At 37.9% G+C, this 15,136-nt stretch overlaps 1 protein-coding gene across 3 annotated transcripts in view; it reads right to left on the bottom strand.

Annotated features, from left to right (window-relative positions):
- Positions 1–11,672: 11,672 nt before the first annotated feature.
- Positions 11,673–15,136, bottom strand: part of LOC140168117 (sodium-dependent dopamine transporter-like) — a 98,202-nt gene continuing 94,738 nt past the window's right edge. For all 3 annotated transcript variants that reach the window (XM_072191423.1, XM_072191422.1, XM_072191424.1), the window contains exons 14-15: positions 14,785–14,952; positions 11,673–12,105 (exon numbers count right to left, since the gene is read on the bottom strand). In XM_072191423.1, coding sequence (XP_072047524.1) covers positions 11,830–12,105; positions 14,785–14,952 — 444 coding nt within the window. In that variant the 3' untranslated portion in view covers positions 11,673–11,829. The remainder of the gene's footprint in view (positions 12,106–14,784; positions 14,953–15,136) is intronic.

Here is a 15,136-nt window from a genome sequence, read left to right as displayed (position 1 = left end):
TTCTTTATCAAAGCTATCTGGGCCAGCATGCATCTTTATTAGCCTACACTGGCTATCCAGGCTTGTGCATTTTTATTGTATGAGCTTGGAACCGTCCATGGATTTCCCATGGATTAGCATGTGTCCCTCACGGACCAACCTGGTCAAACAATGTCTTCCAGAGAGGGTGTATGGATTTCATCTCGAATAGCCTGATGTTATGAACTTGTTTTGTGTTTGCTGGTCTAATGTGTACTGCAGACATCTCTAAGGCAATAAAGACAAAAGTTTTAACAAGAACTACCAACATCACAGGATTTTATTGCTTCAACAGGAGTATACAACCGTACCATTTTCACAATATATACAATGAGGAAACTTGTAAAAACAAGACAAATTAAGGAATTATTCTCTATTTATAGACAGAGTCAGTTTAGATAAAATTTGAATTATATAGTTTTATAGCCCATTAGGCCATATAAAATAAATATCTTGGTTCTTGTCTCCTCCCACCTCAATTTCTTGGATTAGTCAGATTTTTTAAGTTGAAAATAATTTAAGACTTTGGAATGCTTTTGGGACTCTACACAGATAAATAAGTTTATTAGAGAACAAGGGTCGCTTTGAACTCTTGATGCGGTATCTATACCATCTTTCACCATGATTGGCAGTGATGTCAGTGCGCATTTCATCAGCACAGATTCAAGTAGCAAGTGGACGCTCAAAGTGCTGGCGTACACACGCACGTGCTTAAAGATGCTGCATAGATGCTCGTGATAAATAGCTGCCCCAACGTGTTGATGTCACTGCCACATCGGGGTGAAAAATATGATAGAGGTTCAGGGACTGCCTTTTGTGCTGTCTACTGCTCTCCTTAAATCTAAATATAGGAGAGTGATTTTTAGCTCTCCTTAGCTGACCATTCTCTCCTTACATTCTATTGTAAATCCTTTAAACAGCTCTCCTTGAAGACTTCAGAAGAGCTATTAAATGCTCTCCTACAGATTCCAAAAGACAGTCCCTGGAGGTTTATATAACCCTGTGAATCTCACGTTTGAAAAAAAAATATGGCCTCATTTTCCTAGAGCACTGTTGGAAAAAACCAAAAATTAATAACAATGCTAACTTTACATTGAAGGAAAGACACCACCCCCCATTAGCAATTTGTGAAAATTCTCTGGATAAGAACCAAAATATTAATTTATGTGGCCATATAACATGGTGCAATATATATAGTGTGCGTTTTGCAGCAAAATGCCTATTTATGTGAAAATAATTGCGATGCATTGTAAGTCTTTTAACGTAATTATTACCATAAGTCTAACCCATCACAACTGTAACATAGACAAATTAGCTAGCTATGGAAAAGTTTTGATGGGTTTGACCTTATACTGTTAACCCTTAATGTGCCAATAGGGGGTTGGAAAAGGTCTAGCTACATGTATATGTATAGCACCTTTGCTGTCCTCAATTAGATGCATGACTTCTGAATAAGGAATAAGCCGTAAGCCAGGCAGCATCAGGAATTTGTTTCAAGATGGGGGTGGACGGGATAAGGGGTGACATATGCCTAGAATTTGGCAATGTTTTGCCCAAAATAGTGTGATTTTCTGTGATTTTTTGTTCTGATGGGGGGAAAAGCCAAACTTTAGGGAAGGAGGAGGAAATACCCTAATGGCCCTGCCACTGATGACTATTAGCCCTACCATTGGGCCTTTTTAAATATGCTATATTACGAGACACACAATTATACTCCGAGACACGCTATACTCCAAGACACGCTTAACTCCGAGAACTGTGGAGGAGCAGTCACTGGGTTCTGGGGACTGCCATGGTAAAAAGGCCCTAAAGTAGGGCTACTGACCATAAGGATTAGAGTTAGGTTTTAGGGCTGATTGGAGGATACTGGTTAATATGAAGAGATTTTAATACTGAGATATTAGTGTCAAGGTTTATAATTAGGGTTAGGTTGGGCCTCAGGTAGTCAGAATTTGCTCCTCAACTCACATTGTTGTAGACTTTTTTCCATGATGTCACGCTTAATCAAATTGGGTCCAAGAGACAACCTGAAGTATATAGAGGTTATCCACGTTACTCATGTGTGACTTATAAAAAAAGGGGCTGGTTCCCGTAGTATTCCTCATTCAAAGCAATTCAATGCACAACCTCGGAGTTGCCTGCATGACTTTGGCGGGCTATTTTGAAACAGTCATGGTTGCACATGCATAGGTATAGCAGTTGCTGATAGGATATGCAGCTTATAGAACACGTATAACCTCTATTGGGTCTAGATGTAAACAATCAGTACACAAAATGTGATAAACAGACCTCATCGCTAGCTTAGTTTGTTATAATTTTTTGTTTATTTTCACCCCAATGTTCACAAAATAGTTCTAATGTGATCTGCATCTTTAAAACTGGTTTTGAGCATAAAATGGAAAATAAAGGAAAATGTTTTGATTTCTTTGACAATTCATTTTCGGCACTTGTTCATTTGTAAAACATCGTGGCATTACTAACGCAAAGCGTATCACACGGTGGTCCCATGCTCAGGCCACAGCTCATCATGCCGACAGATCTTTCGTGATGACTTTGCATTTGCATGCGGGTCACTGCGAAAGCCGTGTTTTCATACAGGATGTCTCTTGGACCCAATTTTAATGACGATTCTGAAAAAAAAAGGTCTGTAAAGCTGGTCCCATGTGTGGAATTGAACAAATTCAACAGTATACCTATATGTACTACAATACAATAGGTACATAAATAAACATTTTATATCAATATACAACATGACTACATACACTATATACACATAGAGCTTTGTTGTTTTATATAATCTTAAACAAATCAGTGGGTGGTTATACTTGTACTTTTCACATTACGGTAAATCGTTATTTAACATAGTGTCTACAATGGTATTATTATATGCATATATCACAGACTTAATACAATTTTTTTTTTTCAAAATAAAATAAAAACTGTGTAAAACTTACATATATTATAAATGTAGCACAATACATTGTACATAATGCAATTTACAAGAAACAACAGGACCATGTCAAACAAATGTATTTACAACTTTTTACAACAATCGTTTGTATTTTCTTATATTGAATTTCTACCGTAATCATCCATGCATATAGTGTGTCCCTTCTCAAGTTGAGAGTAAAGCCATGTTGGATTTCGCAGTGGCAGTGTACGGACAAATCTCCCTTCTACTCGTGTGTTTATGCCTGGCAGGAGTAGGTTAGCGTGCTCCATTCAAATTTGCCACTACGAAATCCAACATGGCATTTACTTGATCAAATTGAGATGAAACTAGTAGTGTCACTGAAGTTTGAGTTATAATGTGTGAGAAAAAATAGATGCATAAGCAACCACCATGCCTGAGTTTCTGTCAATGGGCTATTCCATTTAGAATCCACACTACCCCTGTGAAAGATTTTGGAAATATCTTCCACAGGGGAGTATGAATTTTAAATGGAATTATCACATTAACCAACTCCTTTTGAAACTCATCCTCCCTCTGGAAGATTCAGTTTGAATCTTTCTCAGAGGGTGTATGAAATACAAATAGAGCTGCCTAATGTGCTAATTCCATTTGAAATTCATACTCCCCCTGGGGAAGATATTTCCAAAATCTTTCACAGGGGTAGTGTGGATTTTAAATGGAATAGCCCAATATACTCTGGTCATACAGACTGCAAAAGAAATAAGGTACCAGTTATGTTCACCCCTGTATATCCTAAACAAAGACAGATATGTCAAAATTAAACAAATAAAACAAGAGTGCCTGTACCCTTTAGCTCAGATTTAAGACCTCATTTTGTTGAAATTGGTTGAGAATAAAAGAAAAGGTGATCTAAATCCTAAGGAAGTAACAAAATCAAAAAAAAGATTTATATAGTGACAGACTGACAATTATGGTTTTTCCAAAATTGAATTTGAAGTGATCAACATCGATATTTACAGCCTGTTTCTGTCATTCATAACAAACCGTGACCCACATGAAGCTTGGGCCCCAAGACTAGAAGTAGCCCGGATGTTGGACCGACAGAATACAGGGGTAAAAATTAACTAGTACCTTAATTAATTTTGCGGTCTGGAGTTTGGCAAAACGCCGAATATCGATAAGCTGATGTCTGCATATTGATGAATACTAAATAACAATAAACCATTCCTATATAACCTGTGAAGTAACACTGCATGATTTGCCAAGCTCCGGCAGTGACAAGGCAAATGTAGTGTTGCATGGCAAAAAAGTTGTTAACGTCCATTACAAAAGGAACGGTTTATAAATATCTTTGATTTGTCAGTATGCTGCAAATCACACAGATATGTTCATCTAACAGCATTTCTGACTGGTTGAAAACTTGAAATGCTCATTTCAAATGACAATTATGACTAGGCTTTAAAATATTTATGTCAAACGTGCATTTGCAGATGGTCTTATTACCTTAACTTTTATTACCTTATCTTATACCCTCCTTGATTGGTTCAAAATTGGACACAATATTCATTTTGGCCAATCGGCAGGTAGTTCTCATGGGGTTAAAGGCCTAGTTGGAAATGGTTCCCCCTTTACCATGTACAATGTTGGTATGCCCAATATACTCATCTTCACAATATCTTCTCTCAACATTGCTTAGTGCGGAAAGGGGAGGGGATATGTATAAGATGAACATTAAGACAACATTTATGCATACTTTAAGTACTTTATGAAGAAGAACATGGGAATTAGAGTACATGTTCAAACATATTCTTGCTGAAATTGCATGCCTAGTGTACACTTATGATTTTGAACTTCCAGGTTTATGGATCAAAAAACTAAATTTGCCATGGGATTATTTGTAATAGAGAGGTTAGATTTCAAACTTGACCTATTGTAATCCAGTGACAACAATTTTGATACATGGATGATTATGGTATTTGTTAAAAAGGACTAGTTGATTGCTATAAGTTAACTCTGTTCTTACACGCACTGTCACATACTCTTACTCACTGGTAATAGATACTGATCAAAGGTCTTCGACTTTTCGTGTAGCATGACATTCAAGCCTATCGGTACAGAGGCTTTTTCTTGCCATGCCAATATCCAAAACATGCGGGCCCTGTGATGCACACTTGCCTTGTTGTCCCACCCCATACCATCTTACATGTTTATTCTCATATCTTCCTAGTTAATACACACAATTGTGTGCATTATGTGAAGCACCTGACATGAAGGTAACTTTGCATGTACAATTGACACAAGACAATTGTCCGCATATTCTATGCAAACATAGATGGAAAACCCGATCAGTACTGTACCTACATTGTATATATGCATTCGTACAAATGTGTCGACACACCCCCACACACCCCACACCGCACCACCCAATTACACTCACCAGGGCTGTCAACTTTTTGGAATTGCTTGGCGTGAGGCAGAGGCGTACCGGGATTTGCCGACTCCAATGTTCATTTTGAACCATGATTATTTGAGCCACGGCGCTTGAGAATGTGAAAAGTGGTGGGGGGGGGGTAGGAAGAACAAATTATTCATGACGATGCGTGAGATTCTACTAATTTTCCAGCTTTTTGCATGAGATTTACTACTAGGCGTGAGATTATACTACCTTGGCGTGAGACCGTGAGAAAGTGACCCAATGCGTGAGACTCACGGCCAATGCGTGAGAGTTGACAGCCCTGACTCACCCCACACGCACCCTGTCACATGCATACCGTACCTTCACACAGACCGTATGTCATTTCATTGCACTCAAACATTTCAATAGTGTAGGTTAGTTGTTACTTCCACATTTTGAATCTCTTTCTATCTTTTCTCATCCAAATGCAAAAGCCACTACATAATCATACCTCATACACACCTTCATTTAGACAACCAGACACGCATGCTACTACCCCATCCCATTGGCCGCACCATGGGGGGCAAATGCCCCCCAGTCAGAACTCTTCCCCTTTCCCCCAATAAAAAACAAAAATTACAAAAATTTTCACTTTTACAGCAATTTTGCCCAAAATTTGCTGATTTTGTCCCCCTGAAATTCACTTTGCCCCCTCAATGCCCCCCCCCGGAAAAATTCCTGGCGCCGCCACTGCCCCCTCCCAGCACACCACACACACTGCCCCCTGCACAATACTTGAAACCACTGGAAAACAGAGTCAGTGATACTACATTTATGAGTTTTTATCAGCTTACTGTGGACTGTTTGAGTTTATATCCCCAAGTTTGGTCCTACATACACCTTAACTGTGGAAGCTTGTGGAGGTTTATAATGCAGTTTTATGTTATTTTTGATCTAGTTTCCAAATATGTGGATAATAGTATAGTCCCTGTGTGCCAACAGTTCAAGCTGTCAATTTTCTCATGTATGTCCACTGTTGATGTTGTTTACAAAAGTACACCCACACATCACACACACACACCATTTGTCACACTTACATTACAATACATGGTTTAAAAACACCTCTCCTGATCTTACACAAACTCACCCCCCACACTTACACATTATTATGCAAATAAAATAATTCACACTCCCACGTCTGTCACCTGCACCCACGCCCCACCCCCACAGACTGCATATACCATGTACACCCAGAAAACATACACATAAACATACTATACAAACTCTTTCTCTAGAAACATTCACAGGCTAAAGTAAATACACACTCTTGTCAGTCACATACATAGTTGTACAGATCTACAATTCATGAGGACCTACAACTTCTTCCTATCTAACCGAGGACATTGCACACCCTGAAGCTAGGCTCCAAACCGTTGACCCAATCGACTTTTACTATCCAATCATTACCTACTTAAGAAAACCTACAAATGAAGATCTCCAACTTTTTCCTAAGGACATTGCACACCTGATGCTAGGCTCCAAACCGTAGACCCAATTGACTTTTTTCTATCCAACTATTACCATACTTGAACACTGGCAATGGGACATGGTCTGAAATGCATTTTTACGTTGTTTTCAAAATGCTTGTAGGTAGAGGGAAACCTTGGAAGTCCTTGATTGCTGGGTGTCCTCAGTTACTCTTATTTTCAGATGTGTATACTCATTTACAGGTCTTTACAAATACACACATACCCACATCACACACATACACATGCTCCCCAGCTCAAACTATATCCTGATTATCCTTAATTATGGAATTTAACTAGTATATGTTTAGTCAGGTAAATGGGGTCTTTGTACATATACCTATTAATATCCATTTATCGTCGGTCACAACACATAGTGGCATACGTCACAGACAAAATATGTTTCTGAGAAAAACGTGTTTGAAGGATATGTTACTAATAACGGCAGTGGTGTAGCGTGGGCCCTCATATTGGGGGTCACCGATCATGATTGGGAGCACCGGGTCTGAAGGGGGGGGGGGCACAAGCCATTTTTCAGCAATTTTCATATGGGATTTGCTAAATTTTGCAATTGATTGGGGGGCCAATGCCCCCAGTGGCCCTATGACGCTACGCCACTGAATAACGGAGTCGATACTCCTCCACTGTTATCTCTCAGTAGCCTAATTCTATTTGAAATTATTGCAGTTTGAAGGTTTAAACTATTTAATTTTATCTTTAATTAAATTGGGCTATTCCAGAAAATAGATGCACACCCCCTATAGAGGAGTTCGGATTTCCGGACTTTTTGTCCAGTCGTGATTGTTGGAAATCCAGACTTTTAAAGTGTCCAAAGGCAAAAGATCCGCAGAAAATAGTTCAAAATCAGAAATCCTCAATTTGAGAGCTCATTTTAAACATTTCCGTGATTTTTCCATCATTTAATTGGATTTCCAAGCTTTTTCAAGTGACATTGGCAACTGGACTTCCGGTCGCTTTCAGAAAGCAGACTTGGAAATCCAGACATTTCTATGATTTAAAAGTTACTCCTCTATAGGGGGTGTGCACCTATTTTCTGGAATAGCCCAATAGTTTAATAGGAATAACTATTATATGATATAGCTAGCTCTAAACCTTATCTTTACGCCACTATGTGAAACAGAAAATTTTGAAAAATCACTCTACACCACTATGTGTTGCGACCAACAAATTTATATTGGTTTCATAAAATATTTGATACAATATGACAATAGATAATTCTATATTATTTGATATAAAATGTAACAATGTCAACAAAATTTGATACATCTTTAATTTATTACAATAAGGACCACCTTCAATACACAGGGACAACCTTTATAAACAATTTAAGAACAATGGACTAGTAATTAATGTAGGCTTCTTATTCTTTCTGGAACCAGTGATGGCATAATTACTTTGTACATGTCCTGTTTGTTTTCATTTGGGGAACAAACTGGCAAAACATAGGTCAATAGTCAAGAAATATACATATTTTGTTTTTGCCAGATCTACATGTGTTCTTTTCAGTGCGGTACATTTGAACTATGTTGCAGAACAGAAAATTGAAATGGGAGAAATGCATTATGGGAAGTGCACAATATTTTGTCTGGCCTAGAGGGAGGCATATTCGCTGTCGTAGTGCATGTTAGTAACCATTAGTTACTGTTTCAAGCCTAGGCTCATACGCTTGTTCCGAATTCTGATTTACCATAGGCTTTGTGTTGTGATCATCAGTGGTTCATAACAAAGAAAGTGTGAGCCAGTTGACCTAGCAACGGTCATATTCTAACATGCACTACACCAGCGAATAGACTACAGACTAACTATTATGAGAATACTAATGACACATTTTATAAACTTCACATTATATAAATTGAAAATACCAATGGCCCCTTTACCTCCCCAATTACATCTTTTATAACAGGCTTTGGTTTTTTAGACACAATCAGAGGCCTATATATTTTTGACAAAACGCTTTAAAAAATTGAATAAATTGATATAAACACAACCCACATGAACAATTTATAATAAATAAACAGAAAAAAGCACTTCAAATTTCACAAAATCATTAATAAATATGATAAATGTTTATTTTAGAGTAAGAATAATGTTATCCTTTCCAGCGTATTAGTATTTCAAAGACCGAGTGATTAGACACACTTGAATTAAAAATAAGAGAATAAAGGTATTCTTTTTAGCTGCTGTCGTGCGTCTATCGTCTCATATAACACGGGCAACATCATTATTTTAAGTAAAACAACGAGGTGAAGCCGAGTTGTTTTACGCCAAAAATAATGATGTCGCCCATGTTATATGAGACGATAGATGCTACGATAGCGCTAAAAAAACAATACCTTTATTCTCATTCTTAAACATTTCAATGAAAATAAATATATTAATTATAAGTATACCAAATTTTAATCAAATTAAATCCTACATTTTACAAGGAATTACCTAGGGCTTAGAATCGACCAGTCCTGTTGTTGCTATGCACATTCCGATTGGTTCAAATAGCGCGTACGAGTATCGCGTCGACACACACACGCTAAGGTGTGTGATATCATGTCATATCACACGGGTAAGAACCAATAAGATTGCAAGAACATTCTCAAGTGTTTTAAAAGAATAATTTCTTATCAAACTGATATATGATATCAATGCAATAATCGTAATGCTCTGCCTGATAGCCATAGGCTTCAACATAAAGACCAAGTTTTGAGATATTTTCTCAAAATATCAAGAGCTATCTCAAGAACCACTGAACCAATACTAGGCTTGTTTGTATTCATTTTAATGCATTTTTCCTGCTGATTTCAAATATGGTCATGAAAATGTACAATTATTGTGAAATGTTTGCATTTAATTTTTTTTAAAGACTTGTCATCTGCAGACGACACCCGTGTGGTGAGAGTTAAGATGTCACAGATCAACATAGATCATTCAATAACACCTTCAACAGTAATCCATGTTCAGTGGCGTAAATTTCTTTTCGACATTGGGGGATGGGGTTATGAAAAAATTCTTAAAGAATTGTGAATCCAACACCATTTGGCGACATAATAGGTTTATGGTACATTTGGGGCTAAAATGGCCAAATATAAGGTTAATTTGGTCAGAAACCAACATAAAGATGTCAAAAAATAGGAGGGGGTGCCTAGGCCTATGTCCATGTTATTATTTTACGAGTCTGAAATCTTACAAAGTGTCACAAATTGTGGACCATTATAACATTTAAATTTTACAATTTTGAGTTTGGGCCCATAAAAATTAAAAAAGGCCCATAGATTTCAATCCAAGCCCCAAATGGCCCTGAAGATCTTGGCTTACATTAAGCACTGCCATGCCTGGAAGTTTAGTCCATGGGCATATCCAGGGTGTTTCGAGAGATGTGCACACCCCAGGGGTATAGCAACCAACAACAACAAAATGGGGCAAAATACAGTATTCAAAATATCTTAAACCCAGGATTTTCTGGGGGCTGGCCTCCTGCACCTGCACCCCACCAAAGCTTAGTTCCCACCAGGGGGCCTATTAGGCAGCCCCCTGTACTCTGGGCTGATGGGCCAGCACCGTATCCAGGCCAGCTTCGTGTCCAGGCTCCAGGCCTAGATATGCCCCTGGAGTCGTACTGAGTCCCACCATATTTATGGAGAGTATACAAATGGAAATTACAAAATATATATTGGACATAAAAATTACACAGTTGATATACAAAAACCAAGCAAGTCAAATCAAACTCTTTTTTCACCAGTTGCAAGAGCATTCTTGTATGTACTGCTTTCATTGAAAAAAACACAAGACTAATCTGCTCATAATGCAACACTTTTCAAAAAATTTTAACTTTTTTTTTCAAAATCCCCAATTACATGTATACAAATATCAGAGGGGAGTATATAGTTTTAGTCATTACAAAATTCTTATGATCACATATAATTTGTATTGTATAAAATTGTACACAAGGGAATGTTCTTATTCTATGACTTAGGATAATCAACAGGGGAGGACAAGGTCATACAAGAGGTCAGAGGGCATGACCTTGCTATGATTGACCAATCAGTGGAGGGTAAAGTTACGTGATTCATCTACAGAAATTGAAAGTTGAATCATTGAATGCTGTTTTGTAAATATGGTAGTTATACAAATTACTGAAAGAATACCCATATTACTTGATTGTTGTAGTTAGAATAATTATATTAATTTAAACTTTGTGTTGAATTTGAGTTGAGCATAATTAACTTCACTATTTCCGAACAGTGATGTTATACATAAAACTTTCAAAAAAAGGTTTCTTTTAATTTGCAAATAGCAATGTCAAAATGTAACCTTTATCATTTACTCTCAATTTCATAAGGACAAAAGATACCGGTAGATTTTCAAATGTTTTTCTCCATCTTTTGTTGCCCCCCACATATAAGTGCATAACAATCCAGCTAGCATTTGAATTTACCAGTGGAGTAGTCATCATTATTGCTTCAGGGGAAAGGGCTACACTTGCTTGCTGAGAAGAACAGTACTTGTTTACCTTTTTAGGGGCGTACACAGTATAAACACGGAAGCAGAATCCCAATTGGCTAGTCAATCATCCCATAATTGTAACAACGGACAGGTAATCCAATTGGACAATTACGCATCAAAGCTTCACTCATTAAACTGAAAGGAACACAAAGCCCCACCTTCATCGCGTATTAACGGGATACATTGGTCAAATCGGTACAAGAGAGCAATTTCCTCAAAGTTAGTTGTTTTTGCTGATTCTCTCCTCTTTCCACCTGTGCTTTACACTTCCTCCTTCTTTTCTCTATTGTCTATTATGTCTTCCTCTTCCTCCTTTTTTCTCCTCTATTTCCCTCATTTTCTTTTCTTTTCCCATTCTTCTTGCATTTTTTCATCCTCCTACCCTCCTTTTCATAATATGGTCAAAACACCCACTCAGGAAACCCCTAGCTACACCACTGGAATTCAAAAACAGCCCTCAATTATACAGACACAACTTTCACCACGTTCGCCAGATAACAAAATACACATCTTATCATATATAGGTGAGGTGAGGTATAGTGAACATGTTGTATAAATGGCACACTTATATGAACATGAATTGTCCTTTCTTTACACATGAGCGATGGGTTTATTGTCCATGATCCCTCCATTTGCTTGGCCTTCGTAATAGGGTGGCGCTGTTGCTTGCCCTTCATAATATGGTGGCGGTGGTTCTCTTGGATACGTTTCCGAGGCGTGATGCAATATAAAAATCGCTGGAAAAAATGAGAGAATTATAATGTTGTATGTTAAATTAGATTGTGTCATTGATGGCACCAGGGGGAAATGGGGGAACCTCTCAGTTAAAACATAAATAAATTGGGGACATATCCACTTTGGGGTTTAAAAATGCACAATTTTAGAAACAATTTCAGATCCCCCACCCTTCACTCCTCCCAGAATTCAGTGATTTTGAGCCTGACTATTTTCTTTTTTACATGTTATTTTTTATTCTTCAACTTTTTTTGCACTGAAACAAATTCTTGATGTTTCAGAATTCTTGACCCTTTATACAGATTGATTATCTTGTAATAAAAACAAGGTTATCTCTGCACATGCATGGGCAAAAGTGCATTTTCTTTTTATAACATCTTTTTTGTGCGCATCAATGCAACATTCCAGAATGCTTTTACAAAGTTAAGCTGTAATTAAAACATGCGTATGTGTAAGGAACACCTGGGGGAGGGGTACTCAGTACAAATGACCATACAGGGATGTGCCGCAAACATGGGTAGCATTTTCGGCCTTCTGGTATATCAATGACCCCTTTTTGAAGCCTATTTTGGTATATGAATGGGTCCTTTTTTCAAAATTCTCTCAATTTTTTCGGAAAACAGCCCAATTTTTCCTTAATCTAGCCAAAATTTTTGGGAAAATTTGTAAAAACTAAGACAATTTTGGTTAAATTCGGCTGAAAATTTTGACTTTTGGTATATCAATGGGTCCAAATTTCTTGAAACTTTGGTATATTTATGGGTCCACTTCCAAAATCTCAGCGGCACGTCCCTACCAAAACCAAACTTGAGTACCCCCCCGGGAAGGAACATAACATGCAAATTGCAAGTGGAAGGGTCAAGTACACAGTAATTTATATATACTTTTCGACTATCCACTCTCTACTGTGTGTTAGATGATAGGTAGGTCCAATATTTTGAGTAGTGGGTGCCAACACAGCTGGACTTGCCTATTGTCTATCACATGGTAGAAGATTGTCAAAACAAAAATTCATATCATTCATTCTCACTTAGGAAAAATTAAGTTACTGTCATGAAAACTCCCCTTATTCTAAAAGGAACAAAACTATCCGAGTGTTTCTACTGAGGGCCAAATTCCAAGCCATGCCATGCCGTGCCGTGCCGGGTCATGGCGGGTAACAAGCCCAGTAGAAACGATCTGGGTAATCGGTTGCCGTGTCATGCCGGGTCATGTGCTCGCCTTTAGTGATCCACCTCTTGAGGTGGATCATGCCGGTCAAAGCGTGTAATCCGCTCAGTAGAAACGAGCCGTGTGATCGGTTGCGGGTCGAGGTCATGTGTGTTGCAAAAATAACGCGATTTATATTCTATTTGTATTATAGTAGGGGCATTATAGGCCTATAATGTAGTAGGTTCCTTCTTTCTGATATTATATACACTGGCCACATGTGTGACTAGCATGAACTTGATGTCTAGGCCTAGTTCTTTATAGTTAATGAGTTGGTTATATTTTGGCTGTAAATTAATTATCATAATAGCCAATTACTAGATCCACTGGTAAATTAATGCAATTTGGATTAACGAAAACACTAAATTGTGATTAGGTCCTATGCCATGAGCTACCATTCGTAGACATTTAAATTTAGGATACAACCGTCATGCCTTGCGCTCGTTGAAATCTGTTTTCCGTACTTCGGTTTACAGGAAAAAAAAAATGCCGTCGTTGCATCGTGCGAGACCCGGCTTTCTGGTCTCAGTAGAAACAAGCTGGGTAACGGTGGCCGGATTATGATCGGTATTTTGTGCCCGGAAAATAGCGGCTCAAAAAGCCGTACGCTCAGTATAAACACGCTGTATATGAGTATACTGACATCCTGTATGCATTATGCTTACAGCACACTTCATACTGCAGCTAGTGCAAACTTCAACAAGCATGTTCCGCAGTGACGAGGCTGCTGCCATCTACCATATCGTTATGAATTGGCAGACGGCGAATCCGGATTCGCTTTTGGTAAATTCATTTTACGCATTCATTACTTTTGAATTTGAGAATAAGGGATCAATGCTATACATGATAGAGGGCAGCATGTCAATTTTTTAACGGAGATCAGATGATATAAAGTATTCAAAAGAGGGCGGCATACAGGGTTAGCTAACGGTGACTCACAGTACGGTCAAAGACGATAACCGTTAAAAAATCGATATGCCGCCCTCTATAGGTAAAGCATTGATCCCTTGTTCCCTAATTCAAAAGTAATGCATGCCAAAAATTAATTTACAAAAAGCTGAATCCGGATTCGGCCGTCTGCCGAATTCATAACGATATGATAGACAACATCTAGGAACCAATGACATTCAGTGCTTACAAGCTAACAGTGGCATAGATTTCTTTTTGACATTGGGGGGACGGGGTTGGAAAAAAATTCTTGAAGTATAGGGAATCCAGTACCTTTTGGAAACAGAACAAGTTTATAGTACAAATACGCATGAAGCACGCAAAAATTGGCACTTTGGGGGCTAAAATGGCCAAATATGAGGTTAATTTGGTCAGAAACCATAGGTATCAACATTGGGGTGATGATTGTATGGACCATCCCCCCATCCACCTGGGATCTATGCCTATGTAAGCTAAGCCACACCCACTGAGTAAGAATAGAGACCACATGATTGCAAAGGGCCAATAAGTGTATCCATTCTTACCTCTCTTAGTCCGCCTTCTGCCATGAGTAATTGACCAATAGCAACTAGCGGTATTAGCATAAATGATGAGCAGGCGATCATCCAACCAATTGCGATGGCCCATGGTGGGTACACATAACCATCCATTTCTAGACCATTGAAATTAGCAAGGCCATTACTAACAATAACCTGAGAATAAAACAAAAATAGTAAAAGTTAATTTTAATCAATTTATTCTCAATCAAATAATTTTCATTTTTAGAAAGGGTATTTATAGTACAAGAAAAAAAACAATTATAATGTTTGCATTGTTAAGTTTTCTGCATTTGCATATGATTTTTTGTTTTTTTTTACCTTTGTTATACATGTATGC

This window comes from Amphiura filiformis, chromosome 13 (genome assembly GCF_039555335.1).
Source record: "Amphiura filiformis chromosome 13, Afil_fr2py, whole genome shotgun sequence".
NCBI lineage: Eukaryota > Metazoa > Echinodermata > Ophiuroidea > Amphilepidida > Amphiuridae > Amphiura > Amphiura filiformis.
The sequence above is the reverse complement of the archived record's forward strand: the minus strand, read 5'-3'. Positions and strand labels throughout refer to the sequence as shown.